The sequence below is a fragment of the Physella acuta genome, unplaced genomic scaffold (assembly GCF_028476545.2).
Source record: "Physella acuta isolate Inbredline_101_S28 unplaced genomic scaffold, ASM2847654v3 ptg000133l, whole genome shotgun sequence".
Lineage (NCBI taxonomy): Eukaryota > Metazoa > Mollusca > Gastropoda > Physidae > Physella > Physella acuta.
Window position 1 is genome coordinate 813,914 of NW_026731652.1, and position 24,771 is coordinate 838,684.

A 24,771-nucleotide genomic window follows, 5' to 3' on the forward strand; every position below is an offset into this window, starting at 1 on the left:
TATTGTTATCTCTCCGTGGCTAACGAGATCTCAAATTTTTAGCGAGAATAATCGAGACTTACAAGCTCTATTGAAAATGATCTCAGGACAAATGATCTCAGACAAAATATCCCAGACAAAATATCTCACGGACAAATTATCTCAGGACAAATGATATCATGGACAAATGATCTCAGACAAAATATCTCAAACAAAATATCTCACAGCAAAGTGATATTTATATTTATATTTATATATATATATATATATATATATATATATATATATATATATATATATATATATATATATATATCATATATATATATATACTTTTTTGCATTTTTAATTTATTTTTTATATATTTTTTATATATTTTAAATTTGTGCTTTTTTTTGTTATTATGGAATATAATAAAAGCCCTTTTGATAAAAATTGTTCTGTGAGTATTACTTTCATCTCTTTACATCGACTCTACATATGTACCAAATGCTCTAATAGCTTTAATGTTTCAGTTTTTTGCAAGTCCACTTTCAACGCGAAAATATGCGAGAACTTGTAGTTATTTGAGTGTACGTGAAATGTTATACCGCACCTAATTCCTGCCTAGTGACATTCATGCGAGGATGATTGGTTGGAGGTTACGTTTTGATGTCAATGCCTTTCAAATGATTGAATAGACCAGGTTTCGCACATCCATAAACTAATGCAAGGCGCTTGAGTTGAAAAGGATATTGACACGATATTTATTTTTTTATGATATAAGCTCAAGTAGATTTGGCGAAGTGTACACGGAAGACTTCACCAATACTTCTACCTCCATGACCGACGTTCGGATATTTCTACTTAAAAAAAAAAAACCAGATCCACTAGACCGTATCGTTAGTACACGTTGGCTGAAGAGATTAAAACGTCTTTTAAAAAAATATTCTATAGTCATAATGTTCATAAGTGGGTGGTGTGTAAGTTATTTTGTCAGGGGGATGTGTGTTTGTGTGTGGGTTGGTTGATGTATGGGCTTATGGGTAGGGTGTGTGTGTGATTGTGTGAAATAGTGTGTTTGGTGAATGTGTGAGTATGTGACCAAATCTTGTACCCCAGTTTAATTCATAGTTTAATGATTTTATTATTTGTAAAACAAGTTTTATACGTGTTTTATTATTTTTAGTTTGAGAGTATTTTAACCCTCAAGAGATAAATTATTTATTTTCAGATCATTTTATGTTTGTGGGGCGCTAATGTTGGCATTCACGACCAAAGGTTCGTTTCAAATTTGTTGTGGAAGGCGAAAACTTAAATAATATATTATTTAAGTTGCTGGTAGTTTTGGCACACTTAGACTGTAGGTTGGTGTAGTCTGGCAATCTTGCTCACACATTTTTAGTGTGTATAAGACGTATAAGGAGCCACTAAGGCAACCCATACCAGTGTGCACTTTACTATAGTAAGGGAAAACACTGGCGGCTGGGAGTTTCATTACTCGTAACAAGGACCAAGAACACATATTAGTTCTACTTTAACAGCTCTATTCATCGTAAAATACTACGTTATTTTATGTCCATTATTTGGTTAAAATAAAGCTAACCTTTATTGTTAGATCGGCAACGAAAGATTAAATAGTTAAGGAAAATATTGTGACAGTTGAACATTTTAAAAATTTCTCCGACCCCCTTTCAAAGAGTTACCTTGGATAGCATACCCTGGGCTGATGTTGATCGGCTTTGGTGGTGTAACCATGATCATCACCTGCATGCAAGTGGCCAACCTGTTCCCGCTGGGAGGATCTGTGGTCATTGGCTTTCTCAATGGAGGATTTGACACGTCGTCAGGCGTTCAGCTGATGGTCAAGGTGGGTTCTAGGCCAGGGTAACGGAGCAGGGTTTGTTGATCTAATTGCTGAATGTGGATTTTAGATCTGAAAGGTGAATGTGGGTTCAAGGTTAGGATGTGAAGTTAACTATTTATAACACCTACATTTTACCACTGCGGAATTGAAAAGTTGTTTTAAATAAACATTCAAAATGTATTAAAGTCCGTAGATTTCCAAAGAAAATATAATCTTAAAAAACAAATATAAAAAAAACCATTCTAATTATAAGCATTTTAAGGTAAAATTGTCGGTCAGACTCTACGCCCTCACCGAGTCACCTCGAGCGACCGTCTCCTTATAAAAGCCTACCTATATATTGAACAAAAAAATTATCGTCAACACCCACAGATATTTTGTAAGGGCTCGTAGACCAATGCTCAGGTTCCGCAAAAAAACAAAAAAACAAACGAGTCGCCTCTGGGGAAATTTGTTAAAGGGGTGAAAGCTGACCTGGGAGTACCTTCAAATATAATTGTTGTACATTCATGTAAAAAATAATGGAATTTTCAAAATGTTTAAGAAAATTAAGCTCTGCATATATGGCTAAATTTTTGCATGAACTTATAGTAATATATAAAAAAAATTCCCCAAGTAAAAACCCGCTGATAATTTATGAAGGTCGTAGAACGACGCTCGGCGGTAACAAAACAACAACACCAAAGAACCATTGTTACCTTCATGAAAATCGCGGAAGTTTATTTCCAACCAGAGACACTATGTATATATATATATATATATATATATATATATATATATATATATATATATATATATATATATATATATACTTACTTACTTAATCCTCATCACTCCCTATGGAGTATAGGGCAGCAACAAATCTCCGCCATTACACCCTGTCCTGGGCGAGCCACTTTATATATATATATATATATATATATATATATATATATATATATATATATATATATATATATAACGTTTTGTTTATGTTTTTTTAATGTTTTTTATGTTTGTTTATGTTCATGTTTAGGGTTTTATATATAATTACTAAAACGTCAGTATTCGCATATCTACATTATTTAATTTACTATTTTCGATATATTTCTAATATAAGGACAGTTTCACTTGTAGTCATTGTTTAGCTCTAGGCGAGTGGGTAGAGACTGATCGATAGATTTCCCGTATTGCCAAATCAATTACATAGGGCCTTGTAAAATTAAGCCAGATGTACTAAGCACCCTTAAAATCGTTGTGAAAATTTGTTTTTCATAAACATTACGTTTTTATAAGGAATACGGACTGCTCATTCTAGCGGCCTTCCGGAGTTTTCCCGATTGGAACACCGTTGTTTTTTTGTTACCACCTGCGGTCGATCTACGACCTCTGGAATTTTCAGGGTTTTTTGACGTGGTGAATGTTTTCGATAGATAGCTCATAAGGCGTACGTCAGTCGCGGCTAGTTTTAACCCACTCGTCGTGAAATATGTGGCCATCGGCATTTGTCTCCGTATGCTCTTTGCCTCATGTGAGTTCATACCAAATTTGAAGCGCTTGCGACACCAACAAGTATTCTAATCAGCATCTGACCAATTTGCTTTGTATTTGTATCTGGATAGTTTGAACGAAATCAGTGTATTAGAAGCTTGTCACAATTCAGCTACAAAATTTTACCACAAACCCACAAAAATCAATCAAACCTACTCACAAACAAACAGAGAGACTTTGTGAACTAAATAAAACCTCATAAAAATAAAGTTAAATAATACATTTACGTTTCTGATAGATTTCTTTGAGATGATAAAATCTGATTATAACATTTGTTTTGAAAGTTTTCACAAGTTTATTTAAAGTCAGGCTGTTATCTGTTATTTTTTACTTTCATAGTTTGGATACGAGAATGGAATCAGCAGGCGGACGTCTTACGTCATCATCGCCTGCTGTCAGGTGTTCACACTCATCTCCAGTTTGTTCTTTTATCCGAAGGATTTTATCCGCAAAAATACCCAGGACCCCGTGATTGGTGAGTGATCTTTATACTACTAGGGACTAGTTGTATAAGGATAACTTTTATAATCAGTAGCAAGGTTTGTTATATGTGTGACGTGTCTGTTATGTCTTGTGTATGTTAAACTCCTGAGTAAAAGTCTATTGTGGACGTTACTTATCTCTGAAAATATCTGACGACTAAAATTACGCTCCTTGTATGCCCGTGTTTTCCTTTGAACTGATAGCATAACTTTGTGCTGAAGTAAAAAAAAATTACACTCGTTCAGTAAAAATTAACCGGGAGTGATCTCCCCTAAACTTTCTCGGATATTCTAATATAAAACTACGAGGGATGGCAACTCAGGACATAGACAATATTTGTAATCCATTTTTAATTACTTAAACTTTTTATAATAGAACTAGGCATGCTGCCCAGCTCCGCTTATGCTTTTGAAAACATTGAGAATTTGAATGCTTCATTAATTTGCCCGAGGGTCGGTCTTCGACCTCACGAGTTATGAAGAGGTTCCTACGTGGACATTTTTTTTTCGATTTATAGCTCATATAAGGCCCCGGTCAGTCGAGGTCAGTTTTGACCCCCTCATCGTAGACTTTTCGGCCAACCGGCCCCCGTGTTCTGTCGCCCCAAGGCAAGATCCTGCCAAATTTAAAGCGCCTGCGGCGCCGGGAAGTGACCTATCAGCAAATTGCATAGATAAACAAAGATTTCAATAAAGTAATTAAGGCCTGAAATACTTTAGTATAGAAATGTATTATTTGAATAGATTCTAGATCTAGGTAGGGTCTACACCTGTGTAAGTCTAGTTTTTCCGTAGATCTAGATCATCTAGATCTAGAATATCTAGATCTAGATGATCTAGAATATCTAGATCTAGATTGGATCTAGAATCCTAATAGAATTTTTTTTAAAGTTTAGACCGAGCAAAATTGTATTGTATAAATTTTATAGCGTACGTAGATCTAGATCTAAATAATATTTGAATGAAATAGTTCATTTCTTTTTATTCTAAACACGACAGACGACGTCATTAGTTAATGTATAAACATTAGTGACGTCACTAACTTATGCATTCTTTTTCACAACTATAAACGCTTTTCCTGTTGCATAATTAAAACTGTTTTTCGACATTCGAATACGCCTTTATTTTTTATTTTTCTTCTTTAAATAAAATTGTGGTTATACATTTAAAACATCTACCATATTATTTTCAACAAAAGTCCGTAGCAAGTTCTCCATATATCGCTGAAGATTCTGACGTGATATCCAGCGAAAATATTTTGCGGACAGACAGACAGAGAGAGAGAGAGAGAGAGAGTTAAAATAAAACATTTACGTTTCTGATAGATTTCTTTGAGATGATAAAATCTCATTATAACATTTGTTTTGAAAGTTTTCACGCGTTTATTTAAAGTCAGGCTGTTGTCTGTTATTTTTTACTTTCATAGTTTGGATACGAGAATGGAATCAGCAGGCGGACGTCTTACGTCATCATCGCCTGCAAACATTCCCAGGACCCCGTGATTGGTGAGTGTGGCTCCAGGCCTGAGTGTGGCTCCAGGCCTCAGTGTGGCTCTAGGCCTCACCTCAGTGTGGCTCTAGGCCTCAGTTTGGCTCCAGGCCCCAGTGTGGCTCCAGGCCTCACCTCAGTGTGGCTCCAGTCCTCACCTCAGTGTGGCTCCAGGCCCCAGTGTGGCTCCAGGCCTGAGTGTGGCTCCAGGCCTCAGTGTGGCTCTAGGCCTCACCTCAGTGTGGCTCTAGGCCTCAGTTTGGCTCCAGGCCCCAGTGTGGCTCCAGGCCTCACCTCAGTGTGGCTCCAGTCCTCACCTCAGTGTGGCTCTAGGCCTCAGTTTGGCTCCAGGCCCCAGTGTGGCTCCAGGCCTCACCTCAGTGTGGCTCCAGGCCTCACCTCAGTGTGGCTCCAGGCCCCAGTGTGGCTCCAGGCCTCACCTCAGTGTGGCTCCAGGCCTCACCTCAGTGTGGCTCCAGGCCTCACCCCAGTGTGGCTCCAGGCCTCACCTCAGTGTGGCTCCAGGCCTCACCTCAGTGTGGCTCCAGGCCTCACCTCAGTGTGGCTCCAGGCCTCAGTGTGGCTCCAGTCCTCACCTCAGTGTGGCTCCAGGCCTCACCTCAGTGTAACTCCAGGCCTCAGTGTGGCTCCAGGCCTCAGTGTGGCTCCAGGCCTCACCTCAGTGAGGCTCCAGGCCTCAGTGTGGCTCCAGGCCTCACCTCAGTGTGGCTCCAGGCCTCACCTCAGTGTGGCTCCAGGCCCCAGTGTGGCTCCAGGCCTCACCTCAATGTGGCTCCAGTCCTCACCTCAGTGTGGCTCCAGGCCTCAGTGTGGCTCCAGGCCTCACCTCAGTGTGGCTTCAGATTTTAGTTTGGCGCTTGTCTCGTAATCTGCTGGTTCGAATCCACGAGCTGCCTGACCTCCGCCCGACGACACGCCCACCACTGGTACAGGGGATGAACTAATGTGACACACGCCAGCACCAACAGGAAGATGTTTACCTGCAACATCACGTGACTGGTCATTGTGTCATGTATTAACTAGCAACAATGTTAAGTTTTATTTAAATAATGGTGTGTTTAATAATTGGCAACAATAACAAGACTTTATAATAGCTTTTGGTGATGGCGTTTTCGGGGCGTCTCGATAAATAACACGAAACTGACAAAAGTATATCTCGTATGACGTCCCTCTACACACAGCCCAGAAGGGCACCTTACTTAAAGTAAAGTATCTGGACATTTTGCTGACCACACTATCAATTTAACAAATTAACTCTACTTCACCTGGCCCACAGACCGTTTGGTTCTAAAGTGAACTTAAGTGGTGACAATAGCAATAAATATGAGTTAACACCTGAAAACGGGTTTTAACCAGATATATATTAGCACACAATTATTATCGGTCTATTACAAATTAAATGTAGCTATTTATAAATAAGTGCAATTTTAAACGTTTTCTTTAAAAGAAAATAGTGCTTATTTCGGCGAACGACAAAGATAAAACGCATTCATTTTCTCAATGTTGCGAGGAAATAAGCACAGTGAACATTTCCTCGACAGGATGTCAGAGGTTATAAGCAACTTGCTTATTTCCTCTTCAGTATGACAAAATCTTATGAAGAAAACAAAAAACACTGCTACCTAAAATGTAGATATATACTAATTCAGTTTTAATTCTTAATATTTGTTCTAAAAAAAATCATTAATATTATTCTTTTAGACTATCCTCAGCCCTAGTCACAGCCCTCATAAATAAGTATTCAAGGGAAGTAATTCATATAAACAAATAGTAACAACAAAATGTTTAGTTGCTTCCCTTCATTCTATTTTTCTTCCTGGCCTATATATTTATATATATTTTATTTGTTATATTCATATATAATATTATATATAAGGATATTATTAAAGATGGATTAGACCTAACCTAACCCTAAACACAATTCGAGTTATTTTAACCAAATTGTATTTTCACTTCCTCTATAAAAAGCAAAATTACGACTCTCAAAAAAAAACCCCAGCCTAATTCAAAGTCTATAAGACTAACACACACTACTTAAAGTAAAACCAACATTACTTTAAATATTTATTCAAAATTGTAATCGATACATATTATCGCCCCCCCCCCCCCCTTGCATTGGTTTTATTTAAAAAAAATGAAAATACTGTTTAAAACTAAATTGTTAATTTTAAAAATGTAGAAGGAAACTGTTCTTGCGTTCATTACAACATGTTTGTGTCTCGTGTTGTAGGCCTTTAACTCTAGCCCAATGGTTCTTCGCCTTTTTTGGGGTACCGAACCCCACCAGTTTTATATGCGCATTCGCCGAACCCTTTTTAATAGTTCTATCGTGCTACTGACAAAATCCGATCGAATCAGCCGAACCACTGAGGCTGAATTCACCGAACCATTGGGGTTCGATCGAACCACTGTTCTAATCATTGGTCTAAACAAATTTCACTATAATCACCTGTTTAAAAGTTAAATTAATATTGTCAATGATCAAGTTCGTTAATTTTTCCCCTGATTAATTGCACATCTTAGAGATTTCAACATAAAACAATGACGCTTTGCATAGTACAATGCTAAGTAGACATTATTGAGTCGGCTTATATAAAGAGATGATCGCCATTGGTCAGCTTTCACCCCCCCCCCCCCCAGTTTGCTGTCGTATGTTTCCGCGTATTCTATATACGAGATCTGGGCCTGAGCGAAATTTTAAGGCTGCGGTGCCGCAACTTTACCTTTTGTATTCAGATACTTTTAATGAAATATTCGTTAAAAAATAATTTTATTTCCACGACGAATTTATCACCTTATTTGAATCAAACCGTTTTGTAATCGCGATGTTTATTGTAACTGAATTGAGAATTATTGTAATTAAGATGAACTCTACTGTACCTGCATAAGTCCAGTCTCCAGCCAAGCAAAAAGGGCGTACTGAAAAAATGAGATGACCCCAGCGGTGAAGACTGCGATCCCCAGCAAGCTGCCCAGATAACAACTAGGGAAGCTGGTGACAGATGATAGGCAACAGTGATGGATGATGGACGACAATGTTGGATGATGGAGAACATTGGTAGATAATGGACAACATTGATGGATGATGGACAAAATTGGTAGATAATGGACAACATTGATGGATGATGGACAAAATTGGTAGATAATGGACAACATTGATGGATGATGGACAACATTGGTAGATAATAGACAACATTGATATATGATGGACAACATTGATAGATGATGGACAACATTGATAGATGATGGACAACATTGGTAGATAATGGACAACATTGATAGATGATGGACAACATTGATAGATGATGGACAACATTGGTAGACAATGGACAACATTTATAGATAATGGACAACATTGATATATGATGGACAACATTGATAGATGATGGACAACATTGATGGATGATGTAATACATTGGTAGATAATGGACAACATTGATGGATGATGTAATACATTGGTAGATAATGGACAACATTGATGGATGATGAACAACATTACTAGATGATGAGTCGCGATGGGGGTGCGGACCAAATTTAGGAGGATGACATTGTTATGACTGAGTCTATTATTGATGCTAGCCTAGTTGGTTATCCACCCCACCCCCTCCCGTCCCACACCTGACCTGGGATACAATGCATCCCCGTCCCACTGCTAGTTGGTATCTACCCGTCCCACACCTGAACTAGGACAGCGTGTTAACGCCCCACCCCCCTCACCTCGTCCTACCTAGCGATGTGCAGGCTAGGGGAAGTAAAGGTCGCCGGTCTTTGACCTGAGCCCGACCCAACTAACCTGGTATGCAAATTTGGGGAAACACGTAATGAGACACCCTATTGTATTCGAGGCATAGACACCAAGCTGGTAAGGCCCAGAAAGATAGGACAGTTAAAGCTTGCTAGCACGTAGTCGTGTTTTGTGTTTTGTAATGTGTGATAGGGCTGGCCCCTAAGGCTGGCCACTATTAATGTTCTAGATTATTTCCTGTTTATTGAAGACTAAAGTAGTAACCATTAAAGTTGCCTAGCTGAAATTGTGTTAGCGTTTTACTTGAGCCTCTCACTGCAGTCATCACCACCAACATATACCAACCATGATGATTCGTTTCATAACAGACACCAACACCAAAAAAATGCAAGGAATGGTTAATTATATCTAAAAAGTATATTAAGTACATATTGACGATCCTGACAAAAAAGGGTGGGGGCCGGGGGGGGGGGGGGGGGGGAGAGACACCATGACATAAACATAAAACTATAGAGAAATAATGCTACACCCAGCTGAATTGATAACCGACGATAGATAAAGGTCATTAGATTACATGTGAACACCTTAAAGCTTTTACCGGGAGGAGGGTGACACCAACTGCAAAATTTACATAAAAAAAACCCAAAGGGGTGACAGTAATAGGTGCCACACGGGTGATACCCAACCTAGTGACGCCACTGACATTGAAAGATGATGGAATGACGGACGATAACAGGACAAGTTCATTAAAAGTTTGTTTTCAAACGTTCCCACTTACATCGCAACCACATACGCGGTGTACGTTGTGAATAGAAATGACCGATGCAGCACCAGGAAGACGAAGAAGGCGTACAGCACCCGGGGGTCGTTGACCAGCAGGAGACTGGACATGATGACGCTGGACACGGTGGTCGCCGTTAGGGGGAGCACTGACGGCATCACCTGACGTCGTACGCTGGATAGGCTGTCTGAAGGATGCTGCGGTTATTTTATGTTATTGATGATGAAATTATGATTGTTATTTGTGTCTTATATTACTAGCCGTCCCGGCCAGGCCCTGCACTGGCCTCTGTGAAAACCCTATCTGTAAAGGATCATGACTTGTGTGTTTAAGAAGCAGCATATACCCGGCATTGCCGGGTTTAATAATATATTACTTTTCGAATTAACCCTAACCACAAACAACCAAAACGAAAGCAGAATAAAAAAAATCCAAACGCACATACAAACGCAGACACAAACGCAACCACAAACGTAAACCCAGAGCTAAACTCAAAGAAAACTCAAACGCAAACACAAACGAAAATACAATTAGAAACACAAACTCAAACCTAAACGCAAACAATAACTCAAAATAATGCAAAAGTAAACACCAACATAAACACCAACTTAAATGCAAACACGAACGCAAAGTGCTCACAGTCTAGCCGGGGCGCCAAAATCGCACCCTTATGGGGCGCCGGCAGAACCGCCTGTTTCAACTTAGTAAACGACTATAAAACCCAACTTATTCATAGTCTTTTGCACTCACTTAAACGAACGTAGGCGCCATAGCAAAACTTCTGTAGTCATTTATTTGTTTATTTTAAAACGGCCAACGTAAAAACAAAACCCTGCCTACTATTATTACCGTTATTGAATACATAAATAAATAAATAAATAGTACAAGTATTAAGCATTTGTATACTCGTAATATACTTGTTGTGAATTTGACCTAAGACGACTTAAACCGGTCCCATACTAAATTTGTCTTACATGGTTCTGTCAAAAAAAAATTCCTTACTGGCAAAGATTTGAGTCTGCCAGGAGTAGAAAAATCCAGCTAGGGGGCAGACGAAGATTCCACTCATCATAGTGTACACCATCACGTTGGTGTAGTGGCTGACTGGGGAGATAGATATTGTGTACTTGAGTTTAGTGTAGTGGTATACTGGGGAGGGAGATATTGTGTACTTGAGTCTAGTGTAGTGGCTGACTGGGGAGGCAGATATTGTGTACATGAGTCTAGTTGACCACTCACCTTCTGTAGACTGGTGTTGACCACTCACCTTCAGATTGTGTACTGACCACTCACCTTCAGACTGTGTACTGACCATCTTCTGTAGACTGTTGACCACTCACCTTCAGCCTGTGAACTGACCACTCACCTTCAGGCTGTAGACTTGACCACTCACCTTCAGACTGTGTGTTGACCAGTCACCTTCAGACTGTGAACTGACCACTCACCTTCAGGCTGTAGACTGTTGACCACTCACCTTCAGACTGTGAACTGACCACTCACCTTCAGGCTGTAGACTGTTGACCACTCACCTTCAGACTGTGTACTGACCATCTTCTGTAGACTGGTGTTGATCGACCCCAGCACGAAGTAAAACCGAAGTTGAAGACAAGACACCCACAGCACGTGCAGTATAAATGTCTCAGCAGGCCCCGGAAGGTTCCAGAATCTTCTTGTTCTTCTTTTTCTCCGCCTGTGTCTACTTGTTGCTCCAAGTTTTTACCTCTTTCCGTCTGTTGCACTTTAGTTGTTTGTGATTCTGTATTTTCTTCTCTGGCCTCTTGCATAATAAAAGGTTTATTTATACTACTAGAGCAAACTATAATGGTCGTATAATACAGTGTGTGATTACTAAATCAATTTAATAAAAAACAAGTGTATACAAGGAAATTTCTGTCTGGCAGCAAATCTTATCACATCATTTTCAGACCTTATCCCATCCATTACAGACTTTGTTCTCATTTATTAATGACATAAGCATATTCATTTCAGACTTCTATATATACATTACAGACGTTATGAGTTACAACGATTATCACATCCATTACAGATTTCATCACAATCTTTAAAAGTTACTCATCAACAGCTTGAACATGGGGATGTAAAGGCTCACTCAAAAACCAATAGGTCCTGTTGCTGTAAAGGTCACTCACCAATAACTGGCTCCTTCTGTTGTTTGCGGATAAAATCCTTGGGATAAAAAAACAAGCTGGAGATGAGGGTGAACACCTGACAGCAGGCGATGATGACGTAAGACGTCCGCCTGCTTATTCCATTCTCGTACCCAAACTATGAAGTAAAAACAGTCTGTATTGCGAAAAAATTTTGAATACATTATATCCCCAGTTTTTATTAATTTTATTTATTTTCACAGTTATTTGAAAACCGTTTAGTCTAAATTATAATGGAATAATACTTGTGTCTTAAAGTTTGGTTCCGTTATTTTTTAGAGTTATAATAGAACGGGACATGGGGGGGGGGTATAAAAAGGGGGGGGGGGTATAAAAAGTTTAAATTATTTTTAATTATGTTCCAGTGTATGTCTATTTAATAGGTAAAATGGAGCGGCCAAGCGTGTCCCTTTTCAGCCGATTAATATTATATTTTTGACAATATAATATTTTTCAAAGTGCCTACGGCAACCGAGCTATCTACTTTGCTATCTACTAAATATTTAGTTTGTGTCATACCTCCAAGGATTCAATCTAATTCGAGCATTTTTAAAATGTATAGTTTATAAAAGGCCGTGGTCAGTCTTGGTAAGTTTTTGGTCACTTTAAAATAAGTTATTGAGATAGCTCTAATTTTCCTATGTGTTTGAGAGCAAACAGCGTGCTGTAACGATAATGGCTTCTGAAACGTACATGGAAGTACCCGCGATCTAATGCAGGTGTGATTAACAAACCTTCTGTATACGATACTGTACTCAGTTTTTTTTAACACATATATTTTAAAATAAATGTGTAATTTACTGGTTTACCCAGCATCATCATCTAGATCTAGATCCCACCATCATTATCCAGATCTAGATCCCACCATCATCATCCAGATCTAGATCCCAACATCATCATCCAGATCTAGATCCCACCATCATTATCCAGATCTAGATCCCACCATCATCATCCAGATCTAGATCCCACCATCATTATCCAGATCTAGATCCCACCATCATCATCCAGATCTAGATCCCAACATCATCATCCAGATCTAGATCCCACCATCATTATCCAGATCTAGATCCCACCATCATCATCCAGATCTAGATCCCAACATCATCATCCAGATCTAGATCCCACCATCATTATCCAGATCTAGATCCCACCATCATCATCTAGATCTAGATCCCAACATCATCATCTAGACTTAGAACCCGCTATCAACAACCAAGTGTAGAACCTATCTACTAGACACCATTTTCACCTTTGAGATCTAGATTCCACCACTACTAGCTAGATCTAGAACCCACTATAACCCACATAGCTCACACTTACTATCTAGATCTAGAACCCACTATAACCATCCAATTACATAGCTCACACTTACTATCTAGATCTAGAACCCACTATAACCATCCAATTACATAGCTCACACTTACTATCTAGATCTAGAACCCACTATAACCATCCATATACATAGCTCACACTTACTATCTAGATCTAGAACCCACTATAACCAAACAGGCTAAAAACCCACCTTGACCATCAGCTGAACGCCTGACGACGTATCAAATCCTCCATTGAGAAAGCCAATGACCACAGATCCTCCCAGCGGGAACAGGTTGGCCACTTGAATGCAGGTGAAGAACATGGCCACACCCCCAAAGCCAATGAACGTCAGCCCAGGGTAAGCTAACCAAGGTAACTCTTTGACAAGGGAGTGGATGGGTTTTTAAAATATTATACCTTCAAGGGTCAAAATATGTTACTTTACTATTCAATCTTTATTTCACTATCTTACATTAAGTTTAGAGCATCTCAACCCAATAAACTACATTAAAGTAAAGGAATATTCGGGATCTCGCGATCAACAGAGCAGTCGAAGTAAGATTTATTTATAGCCCCGGAATATAAAGGTATCATTTTGTAAATATAATTTTTAGCCTGGTTTTTTGCAAATATAATTCCTAGCCTGGGTTTTTGCAAATATAATTCCTAGCCTGGTTTTTTGCATTTATAATTCCTAGCCTGGTTTTTTGCAAATATAATTCCTAGCCTGGGTTTTTGCAAATATAATTCCTAGCCTGGGTTTTTGCAAATACAATTCCTAGCCTGGTTTTTTGCAAATATAATTCCTAGCCTGGGTTTTTGCAAATATAATTCCTAGCCTGGTTTTTTGCATTTATAATTCCTAGCCTGGTTTTTTGCAAATATAATTCCTAGCCTGGTTTTTTGCAAATATAATTCCTAGCCTAGTTTTTGAAAATATAATTCCTAGCCTAGTTTTTGAAAATATAATTCCTAGCCTGGTTTTTTGCAAATATAATTCCTTGCCTGGCTTTCCCCTGATTTTAGCCAAGTACCCGATGTACTCATTTCGCCCAAAGACTCCCAACGAGTCATAGACACAATAACAGAAGGTATCTGTCAACACTTGAAAGATTTTCGGTAACCGAAGTGTTACGTTACTCTATTTCCATGGAAACACGATAATTTGAGTCCTGTTTCAGTTAGGTAGATGAGATTTTATATATATGATGTTAAACTAGGATTACATTCAATTTTTGAGTGACCTCCGATATTCGAAAGTGGTATATAATCCATTTCTGCATTGTAAATTAACAATAACATAAATACCGTTTGAGTTAGATGGACGAAATTCTATTCATAGGAATAAGATCTTATTTTTGAGATTTTGAGGGATTTCCAGTAACAGGAAGTAGTACTTAATATGTTTCTAAATTCCCGAAAAAATATAATTTTTACCGGACAATGCTCTTTGTCATAAAATGTGACTTAATTAGATGTTTAATTAACTTTTTAAAAAATAATCAGTTTCCTGTATAAAATACTAATTTTCCGCTATCTTATGCACACATTACGTCCAATAACTTTATTATTAACTTAACGAATTAATGTTAACGTTTTCGGGTTACCTAACAAATTTGAAACCAACCTTTTGACGTGAAGGCTATCATTAGTGCCCCACAAACATAAAATAATCTGAAAATAAAAAGTTTAATCAAGTGGTGTATGACAGTAGAAAATAACCAAAGCTCAGAAAATAAAACACGTATTATATAAAAACCTATAAAGAAACCAAAAAAAAATCATGCACATCTAAATAGAACATATTTGACCACAAACTCACCCCACCCTCCAACTCACACACCCCCATCCAAAAGATTACACATACACCATCCACAGATTCATACATCCCCCACCCGCAAACTCACACATCCTCCACCCACAAACTCACACATCCTCCACCCACAAACTCACACATCCTCCACCCACAAACTCACACATCCTCCACCCACAAACTCACACATCCTCCACCCACAAACTCACACATCCTCCACCCACAAACTCACACATCCTCCACCCACAAACTCACACATCCTCCACCCACAAACTCACACATCCTCCACCCACAAACTCACACATCCTCCACCCACAAACTCACACATCCTCCACCCACAAACTCACACATCCTCCACCCACAAACTCACACATCCTCCACCCACAAACTCACACATCCTCCACCCACAAACTCACACATCCTCCACCCACAAACTCACACATCCCCCACCCACAAACTCACACATCCTCCACCCACAAACTCACACATCCTCCACCCACAAACTCACACATCCTCCACCCACAAACTCACACATCCTCCACCCACAAACTCACACATCCTCCACCCACAAACTCACACATCCTCCACCCACAAACTCACACATCCTCCACCCACAAACTCACACATCCTCCACCCACAAACTCACACATCCTCCACCCACAAACTCATACACCCCCCACCCACAAACTCACACATCCTCCACCCACAAACTCACACATCCTCCACCCACAAACTCACACATCCTCCACCCACAAACTCACACATCCTCCACCCACAAACTCACACATCCTCCACCCACAAACTCACACATCCTCCACCCACAAACTCACACATCCTCCACCCACAAACTCATACATCCCCCACCCACAAACTCACACATCCTCCACCCACAAACTCATACATCCCCCACCCACAAACTCATACATCCCCCACCCACAAACTCATACATCCCCCACCCACAAACTCACACATCCTCCACCCACAAACTCATACATCCCCCACCCACAAACTCATACATCCCCCACCCACAAACTCATACATCCCCCACCCACAAACTCACACATCCCCCACCCACAAACTCACACATCCTCCACCCACAAACTCATACACCCCCCACCCACAAACTCACACATCCTCCACCCACAAACTCACACATCCTCCACCCACAAACTCACACACCCCCCACCCACAAACTCACACATCCTCCACCCACAAACTCACACATCCTCCACCCACAAACTCACACATCCTCCACCCACAAACTCACACATCCCCCACCCACAAACTCACACATCCCCCACCCACAAACTCACACATCCCCCACCCACAAACTCACACATCCTCCACCCACAAACTCACACATCCTCCACCCACAAACTCACACATCCTCCACCCACAAACTCATACACCCCCCACCCACAAACTCACACATCCTCCACCCACAAACTCACACATCCTCCACCCACAAACTCACACATCCTCCACCCACAAACTCACACATCCTCCACCCACAAACTCATACATCCCCCACCCACAAACTCACACATCCTCCACCCACAAACTCACACATCCTCCACCCACAAACTCACACATCCTCCACCCACAAACTCACACATCCTCCACCCACAAACTCACACATCCCCCACCCGCAAATGCACACATCAAACACCCAAAAACTCACTTATCCAATATACAAAAACTCAAACATCTACCCTCTTGCAAATTGTCTCAAGCTAACTTTTTAATAATAATCATTAAAAAAGTTTTAAAAAACCCACGTTTTCTGATTGAACTAAAAAGTAGAAAATAAATGCTATAGGCCCTACATCACAATAATGCAAGCGATCACTCTACTATAAGCGATGAAAAACGTGGGGCGCCGAAGTAAAAGTTATATTACTATTGATTAGATAATACTATTGACTTTTATTAGGGAGCTTGTAGAGAGTCAACAGTATTAGAAACTGTAAGAAAATCACGGCGCCCCACGTTTTTGCTCGCTTATAGTAGAGTGATCGCTTGCATTATTGTGATGTAGGGCCTATAGCATTTATTTTCTACTTTTTAGTTCAATCAGAAAACGTGGGTTTTTTAAAACTTTTTTAATGATTATTATTTTCTACTTTTTAGTCTTTGTCTGTTTGTTTGCATTAAAATCTTGCTATCGATTTTATCTTTTCACTTTTTTTGGGTAAACGAAGACAACTCGTAAAAAGACAACTCGTAAAAAGACAACTCGTAAAAAGACAACTCGTAAAAAGACAACTCGTAAAAAGACAACTCGTAAAAAACACGTTGTTTGATACGTTACTGACTAGAACACATAGATTTGAACCCGTGTCGAGTGGGATAGCAATCGTGTGCCCAACCACTCGACCATATCGTCTCCCCCAAACTGGTCTACCTCCTGTAAGTTTAAACTCGGTTCAAGCTAAATTCTCTGCCCCTAAGCCTGTGGCGACATGTGATCGTTCGCTTCACTGCGCGCGAGGTACGCGTCGCTGGTTTTTTTTCTAATGGCTAGCAGAGGAGAATTATATATATAGATTATATAGCGGTCTAAAATGCTCAATAAAATGTTTCCATTGATCAATTTAGTAATAATAACAATTGAATATTCAATGGTCATCCAAAAGAAAGCTTCCCTGAAAATTTCAGCGCGCTAGCTAACTGGGAAGTGCCAGAAATTTCGATCGCAAGATTTGATTGGAAAGACAAACACACAAACAGAGAAAGCAAGTTAAAGAAAACGTGGGAAAAAAATAGTCTTTGGTGAACGCACTTTTTTTTATGTAAGCGGGAATGTTAAAATACCGATCATTTAGGGAGATTTAATGTTGAAGATATCTCTCTACACTTTACTGAACCTACTTGATGAGGGGGTAGGGGGGTGGGGGGGGGGGGAGATGACATGATATCTTATATAATAAAATTAAGAAATATCATGTCAATCTCATTTTTAACCCATACGTCTAAGTGTATTGGTGTATTGGTGTGTGAAGCATAGTCCATTCATTACTTTTTAAAGCAGACACACTAAAACGTAACCGCCAACTATTCTAAACCAATCATTCATGCATGAATGTCACTAGGCACAAAACATGTCGAGCACTTTTTCTCGGTTAAAGGTCGTTGAATGTTTTCGTGTGCAGTGTGACCTCGGCCAAAAAACGGGGAAGTCGGGTATGTAGAGCAATTGGGAGTGTGTGCTGAACCGATTAAAGAAATAAAAAATTTATGTGTCAATAAAAGTATTTGTGAAACCTCAGGCATTAGCGGGTTGTAGCCTACTTGTTCTTTTCCACACAGTTCTTCTTTGTGTTATTTGACGTTATCTTTTGTTCTGTTCTTTTTTACTTTCTCGTATATACGAAGTATAGAGAAAGTCTTGTAATCGTGCAAAAAAAAAAAATCTCACTGATACTGAAAACATAATTTTAAAATCTTGTCTGTTTGTCTGTGTGTCTGTGAGTCTGTGTGTGTGTCTGTGTGTGTGTAAACACGATAACTTGAGTACCGTTACAGTTAGGTTGATGAAATTTCATATATAAGTATTTTATCAAAATCGTAGATCCTGATCAACTTTTGAGCGATTTCCGATAACCCGAAGTAGTACTTTTTCTACTTTGAATTTTTCAAAAGCCTATAACTTGAGTACTATTTTAGATAGATAAATGAAATTTGATAGGTAAGTTATATTAGAATATTTGAGAACGTTTAGGGGAGATCACTCCCGGTTTATTTCTACATGTATTCTATTTTATTCTCTAAACAAATACTCTTTACATTTTAGCGCCAAGTATACATTGGTGAATGGTGAGTAGTGTGGTTTGCTCCTGTGCAGAAATACCATATGTCTGTTCCACATCTTTATCTTTAGCCATGCTCTTTCTTTAATATCTTTACAGTTCCGTGCCATTCTATTATGTTCTTTTGATTTTCTATTGTTGTTTTTTTTTTTGTTAGTTTTCTCGTGTTCTTCTTTAAATCTGTTTTTATATGATAACCAAACATTTTTATCCTTTCCTTATTTCTATGTTTATTCCTGTTATGTTCCGGGAATTATTTTTTTTTTTGAAGGTTTTGTTGAGTTTTTTTTTTATAATTTCTATTGTGTTTTTGTTCTGTTCTGTTCTACAAACATTAGTTTTAAATTGTTTTTCACACTGTATCGATGCATGTTTAATACATAATTTTTCTCAAAATATTCTCGAACAGTGAACGGAGATTAATTTGCCTGAAAAAGGACACGGGGGTCTAATTAAGTTTTAAGATTTTGTCATAAACTCAAAGAAATTTTTTGTAAAAGCAGACAAGTTCATGCACACAAATAATTTAAAATTTACACGGCAATAAGGCGGGTAATCCGTGCCCCAAACTTGAAGGAAACCTGTCCCAACAACATGTTGAATAAGCAGTACAGTGATGAGGCGACCGTGAAGATGGAAGCCAGCTTCGAGTCCTGTTCAAGACAGCCGCTACTTTTGTTAGCGCCTTCTGTATCATTTCTGCTGAATGTAAAATACTGTTGATTATGTTTTAAGTTTAGCGAACACGCCTAATACAGTGCGTTGAGCATTTTTTTTAAAACATTGCTTTCGGAGTTACTCAAGAAAATTTAAAATTCGTATTGAAAAATATATTCTTTTGTTTTTTGTTGTTTTATCTTTGTTTAAAAAGTTTATTATCTGCACCTAATAGCCTTCACTAATTCGCCCCGGCTCTACGATTGTAAACATTTGGCGTGAATCACAGCTCACCAGCCTGGTCGGGTGATGGCGTTAGCTAGTTATCTCCCCTTCTGTTATTGAATATAGTAATCAATCGAGTGGTTTTATTTCCCCTAAGTTTTGAAACCGTTTAATAAATTTTACGTACTAATTAAACTTCTAATTAAATTAAACATAGATAGACGTGTATTGTCATTGAAGTGTAACGTATCTGAAAAGTTTTTGAATGAAATCGCTGCATTAGAAGTGGGTCAAAATTGAGTTACAAAATTTTCCGCAAACCCACAAACAAACAGACGTTGCGACCTAAATAAACGCTTGTAATTTTAAAAAAAAAAACGTTTTTTTTAAGTTGATGTAACTTCTTAATAAAGAGTGTTTATGGCGTCTGCGAATGATGTTGGTTTAAAAATCTCCAAACTGTATGTAAATTCTTTACTTTTTATGTTTAGACAGTGGCGTAGGCAGGGGGGTTGGGGGGGGGGGTCATAACCCCCCATAGACCCCTCGGTATATATATAAAAAGTATGAGGGGAATGCAAATCGAAAGTTTGTCCCCGGGTGAAAATTGGACCCCCCCCCCTTGAGACGATCCTGGCTACGCCACTGTGGTTAGAAACAGTTTTTTTTGGAAAACTTTCAATTATTTACCGCTACATCTCATACATAATACACTTATATTGTTATATTGGTGGCATTTTATTCATGCTTTTGAGATAAATATTAAAGCGAGGTATACTCGTAAGTATTATTTCCAGAGAGTTTAGAGCTACTTTGGAGAATTTACATCTTCAATGCATAGTATTTTTTTAAACTAAATTAAATGCACCCAGAAATAATAAAGTTCACTTACTTTGTATCATTTGAAACTGTAGAGCTATTTTCGGGGTGGTCTCCACACAAATCTGAGTAAATGCCCTCATCTTTTAAAACATAGACCAAAGAACCCCACCCTTCTATAAGCCCATAAAATCCCAAACATTCTAAGAAAGCCCATATTGCGTACAGGAATCTCAGCTTTGTGTTGAAAAACATGATTTTTCAATCGCTGTTTGCCCGCGGCCTGTTGTATGATGACTAACTTAACGCGAGAACTGAAACACACACCAGTTACCTCACATAACCTCACATTACCGAGCTACTGAGCCGTGTAGAGTCACGCTTTGCCTATTTTACTCTAGTCCAAAGATCTAGCAGTAGTAGCTTCTTTTTAAATTTTGTTTTATAAGTAGGCAGGAATCCATTGCATCACTGTGAAACATTTTTTTTTCATCAACGCGTTTCCAATGTTATACTTTTAGATGTATGATCTTTCTAAAACTGAGTTTATGTTTGTGTAAAAAAGCGCCGGCTCTTAGTTGTTGGGGCGCGGGTTTGTCTTCAAATCGTCCAACGTCCTTGGGCGTGATGTATAAACTCTTTGTGTGTACGTTAATTACCCTCAGTAATTGTGAAGCAGAACAAACCTCGGGGACCGCCCAGGTGTTAGGGTCGTCACGTGGAGCTCTGGAAAGCCACCGTTTGCATCGATTATAGTGGCCCACCGTGTTCCTATTGTAGGGGGCTTTTTGAAACAAATGTAGGCGCCATAGTTGGGTGCACCTAGTCACCTGAACGCAGGGCAGAAGGTGGACGCACCTGATTTGATTTAGTCAACGATTATAATAGCCTACACTCTCCATATTGTATGACATTCTTTAAAACGAACGTAGGTGCCATAATCAGAGTTTCTTCCAGGCATCTCTTCGGGGGGGGGGGGGGGCAAAGCCCCCCCGAAATTTTTTTACCGCCCCCCCCCCCCCCCGAACGAAATGAAATTTATATAATTTCTATAGAAAATATATACTTTTAACAGTGTCCGCCCCCCCCCCCCCCCGAAGAAAGTCTACCGCCCCTCCCCCCCCCGAAAATTTCAAGTGCCCCTCCCCCCCGGAGAAAAATGTCTGGAAGAAACACTGGCTATAATGCTCACGGTGTGATCCCGGAACGCACCGGGTCACTAGACCGCGCCTGATTTCATTTAGTGAACGATAATAGTAGCTCGCCTTTCCAATTGTATCATTCAATCAATCAATCATCCTTTAATACTAGGGGTTGTGGGGGCACCACAGTTGATTTTTTTCCATTGAGCATATAGTTGTTCTAAGCCACCCGCCTATAGTGATGTTAAAAACTACTGCGCTGGTTACTCTCTAATACAAATGTTTGGAAAAGTTCTGTGAGGTTTACGCTGATAATGTATCTGTGCATGGTAGCCCACAGTCCATTATGCCATTGTGTTTCTTTAAGTCTATAACAAAGCGGTAAACATAGTACTGGTGCTGAAGGTATTTTTAGCAAAGTAACATAATTTTAATAATTAGCTTATTTGTTCTGCGTCGCTGTCTAAAGCCTGTCTTTTCTTCAACTATGGTCTTTTCCGAATGTGGCTGTAGGCTGTTTAGTATTGCCTAGTGTTACATAGTGGGTGTCATTCTTAAAATGAACGTAGGCACCATATTGCTCACGTGAAGGCCAGGGGTGCTCCGGGTACTTGTTAGCACTTAATAGGTAGCATATTTTCCAGACAGATGAGATTATCTCATCTTGCCCAATCTGCTTTAACAAAGGTTGTAATATATCTGCGGATGTGGCTGGGTTTGGTTTGAGTGCTTCTGTTAGAATGCTGTCCGGGACGACTGTTTTCCCATTTTTCATACTTTTTATTTATATCCCTTAGTAATTCTAACTTTGGTGGGGGGGGGGGGGGGCTGTGCTTACATTTAATAGAATATTTGCAAGTGGTATATCGGGACCAGTTGATGAGAGTAGTTGATTTGGCATTTGGTTTATATTTATCTCTTTCCTCAAATTTCTTGGCCGAAGTTAAAATAGGTGAGCTGAATTAGCTTCGACTGTAAGAAAATGTAAAGAAACTGATTGAATTGCTGTGGACTACAAGATGGCCATGTAGGATGGACGCTGTAACAGCCGTGATAAACAGATTAATTGAAATACAATTTTAAGCAACATCCAGCTAAAAGCATTATATATATTCTCAACTTACAGAAACTACAAACTTGAAACTGTTAACAATATTTCCATGATCAATTTTATTTTATGTAAGTATCTAACTTTTAAACGACTAGCCATGTCATTACATCTCGGCATATAATCTCAGGCACCTTTCTGTCGCAATGTCAGTCAACTTGAGCATCTTTACATCTGCTGCTTATGTCAACCACAGATCTTTCCAATGTTTACTTTTGTTTTGGGGTGTAATTCTCAAGTTTGCCTTTCGTCTTTTATATGGAGGCCTATCTTCTACTATTTTTGGATTTTAAGACCTCTGCCAGGCTATTGACATGGATTGACCGGCCCCCACAACCCCGTGATGTGTTCTAACTAGCTGGAACATGCAGCTAACAGGTTTTACTAAGGCGTCATCTACAGATGAGCGTAAATGTAAGTGGACTCTTTTGTAAACTGTATCCAGTCCTTAGATTGACGCATAGGCTCTATAGCGACCAGGACCTAGTGTGACTCCAGGCCTTAGTGTGACTCCAGGCCTTAGTGTGACTCCAGGACCTAGTGTGACTCCAGGCCTTAGTGTGACTCCAGGCCTTAGTGTGACTCCAGGACCTAGTGTGACTCCAGGCCTTAGTGTGACTCCAGGCCTTAGTGTGACTCCAGGACCTAGTGTGGCTCCAGGCCTTAGTGTGACTCCAGGCCTTAGTGTGACTCCAGGCCTTAGTGTGACTCCAGGCCTTAGTGTGACTCCAGGCCTTAGTGTGACTCCAGGCCTTAGTGTGACTCCAGGCCTTAGTGTGACTCCAGGCCTTAGTGTGACTCCAGGCCTTAGTGTGACTCCAGGCCTTAGTGTGACTCCAGGCCTTAGTGTGACTCCAGGCCTTAGTGTGACTCCAGGCCTTAGTGTGGCACCTGGTTCACTCCCCCTACTCCTGTCCTGTCGTCTGCTGGTTCAAATCCACGAGTTGTCTGACTTCCGCCTGCCGACACGCCCACCACTGGTACAGGGGATGAACTAATGTGACACACGCCAGCACCAACAGGAAGATGTTCACCTGCAACATAATGTGGCTGGTTAATGTGTCGGTATAATATCAAATGTCAAGAATGCTCAGTTTAGTTTGATCTCATTAATTGTCTTTTTTATAGTTAGAGAAATAAATAAGCTCTACTTCACATTCACATAGACCATCTGGTTTGAAAGTGAACTTTGGTGATAACAATTGAAAACCATTAAACACGTAATTATATTATTATTTTTTCTGATTATTGCATCTTGCAACTACATAATATGATAAACTCAGTATAAATGTATGTTGACACCTAAAAATATAACCAATCTAGTACAAGCACATTATTATAGGGCTATTACGTTAAATGTAGCTATTATAAAATGTTATATAATAACCGTTATGTTGAAAAGATTGTCTAAAAATAAAAATACATATTCAGGGGAAGTAGTAAAATAATTAAATTAAAACTACAAATTTTTTTTGCTTCCCTTGAAAGAATCTTTTGTAAAATTATATTTTATTGATTTTTATGATATTTGCATTACATACATATTATATTTTTATATACATTATATGCATATATATATATATATATATATATATATATATATATATATATATATATATATATATATATATATATATATATATATATATATATATATATATATATATATATATATATATATATATATATATGTTTAAACTTATATCATCTCCCATAAAGAGGTGATCACTTGCTGTCAATTTTTACCATCTGTTTAAGGTCTACAAAACTATAGGTATTTTCGCGCTAATTTATCTTCACGAGTTATAGACGTGTGCTAAATATAATACATTTTTTGTCTGTGG

General features: G+C 39.0%; 2 protein-coding genes across 2 annotated transcripts; one reads left to right on the forward strand and one right to left on the reverse strand.

Moving 5' to 3' along the window:
- Nucleotides 1-1,621: 1,621 nt before the first annotated feature.
- LOC131935176 (equilibrative nucleobase transporter 1-like) lies at nt 1,622-3,838 on the forward strand. The gene is made up of 2 exons (XM_059291544.1): nt 1,622-1,828; nt 3,695-3,838. Exons 1-2 carry the CDS (start codon nt 1,688-1,690, stop codon nt 3,836-3,838), a joined length of 285 nt encoding a protein of 94 aa, XP_059147527.1. The 5' UTR covers nt 1,622-1,687.
- Nucleotides 3,839-8,217: 4,379 nt separating this feature from the next.
- Nucleotides 8,218-20,932, reverse strand: LOC131935177 (equilibrative nucleobase transporter 1-like). Its single transcript, XM_059291545.1, has 9 exons — nt 20,751-20,932; nt 19,514-19,675; nt 14,982-15,028; nt 13,563-13,732; nt 12,023-12,158; nt 11,417-11,578; nt 10,875-10,976; nt 9,870-10,059; nt 8,218-8,338 (listed from the first exon to the last, which is right to left on the reverse strand). The coding sequence occupies exons 1-9, from the start codon at nt 20,930-20,932 to the stop codon at nt 8,218-8,220; spliced, it is 1,272 nt and encodes a 423-aa protein (XP_059147528.1).
- Between the last annotated feature and the right edge of the window lie 3,839 nt (nt 20,933-24,771).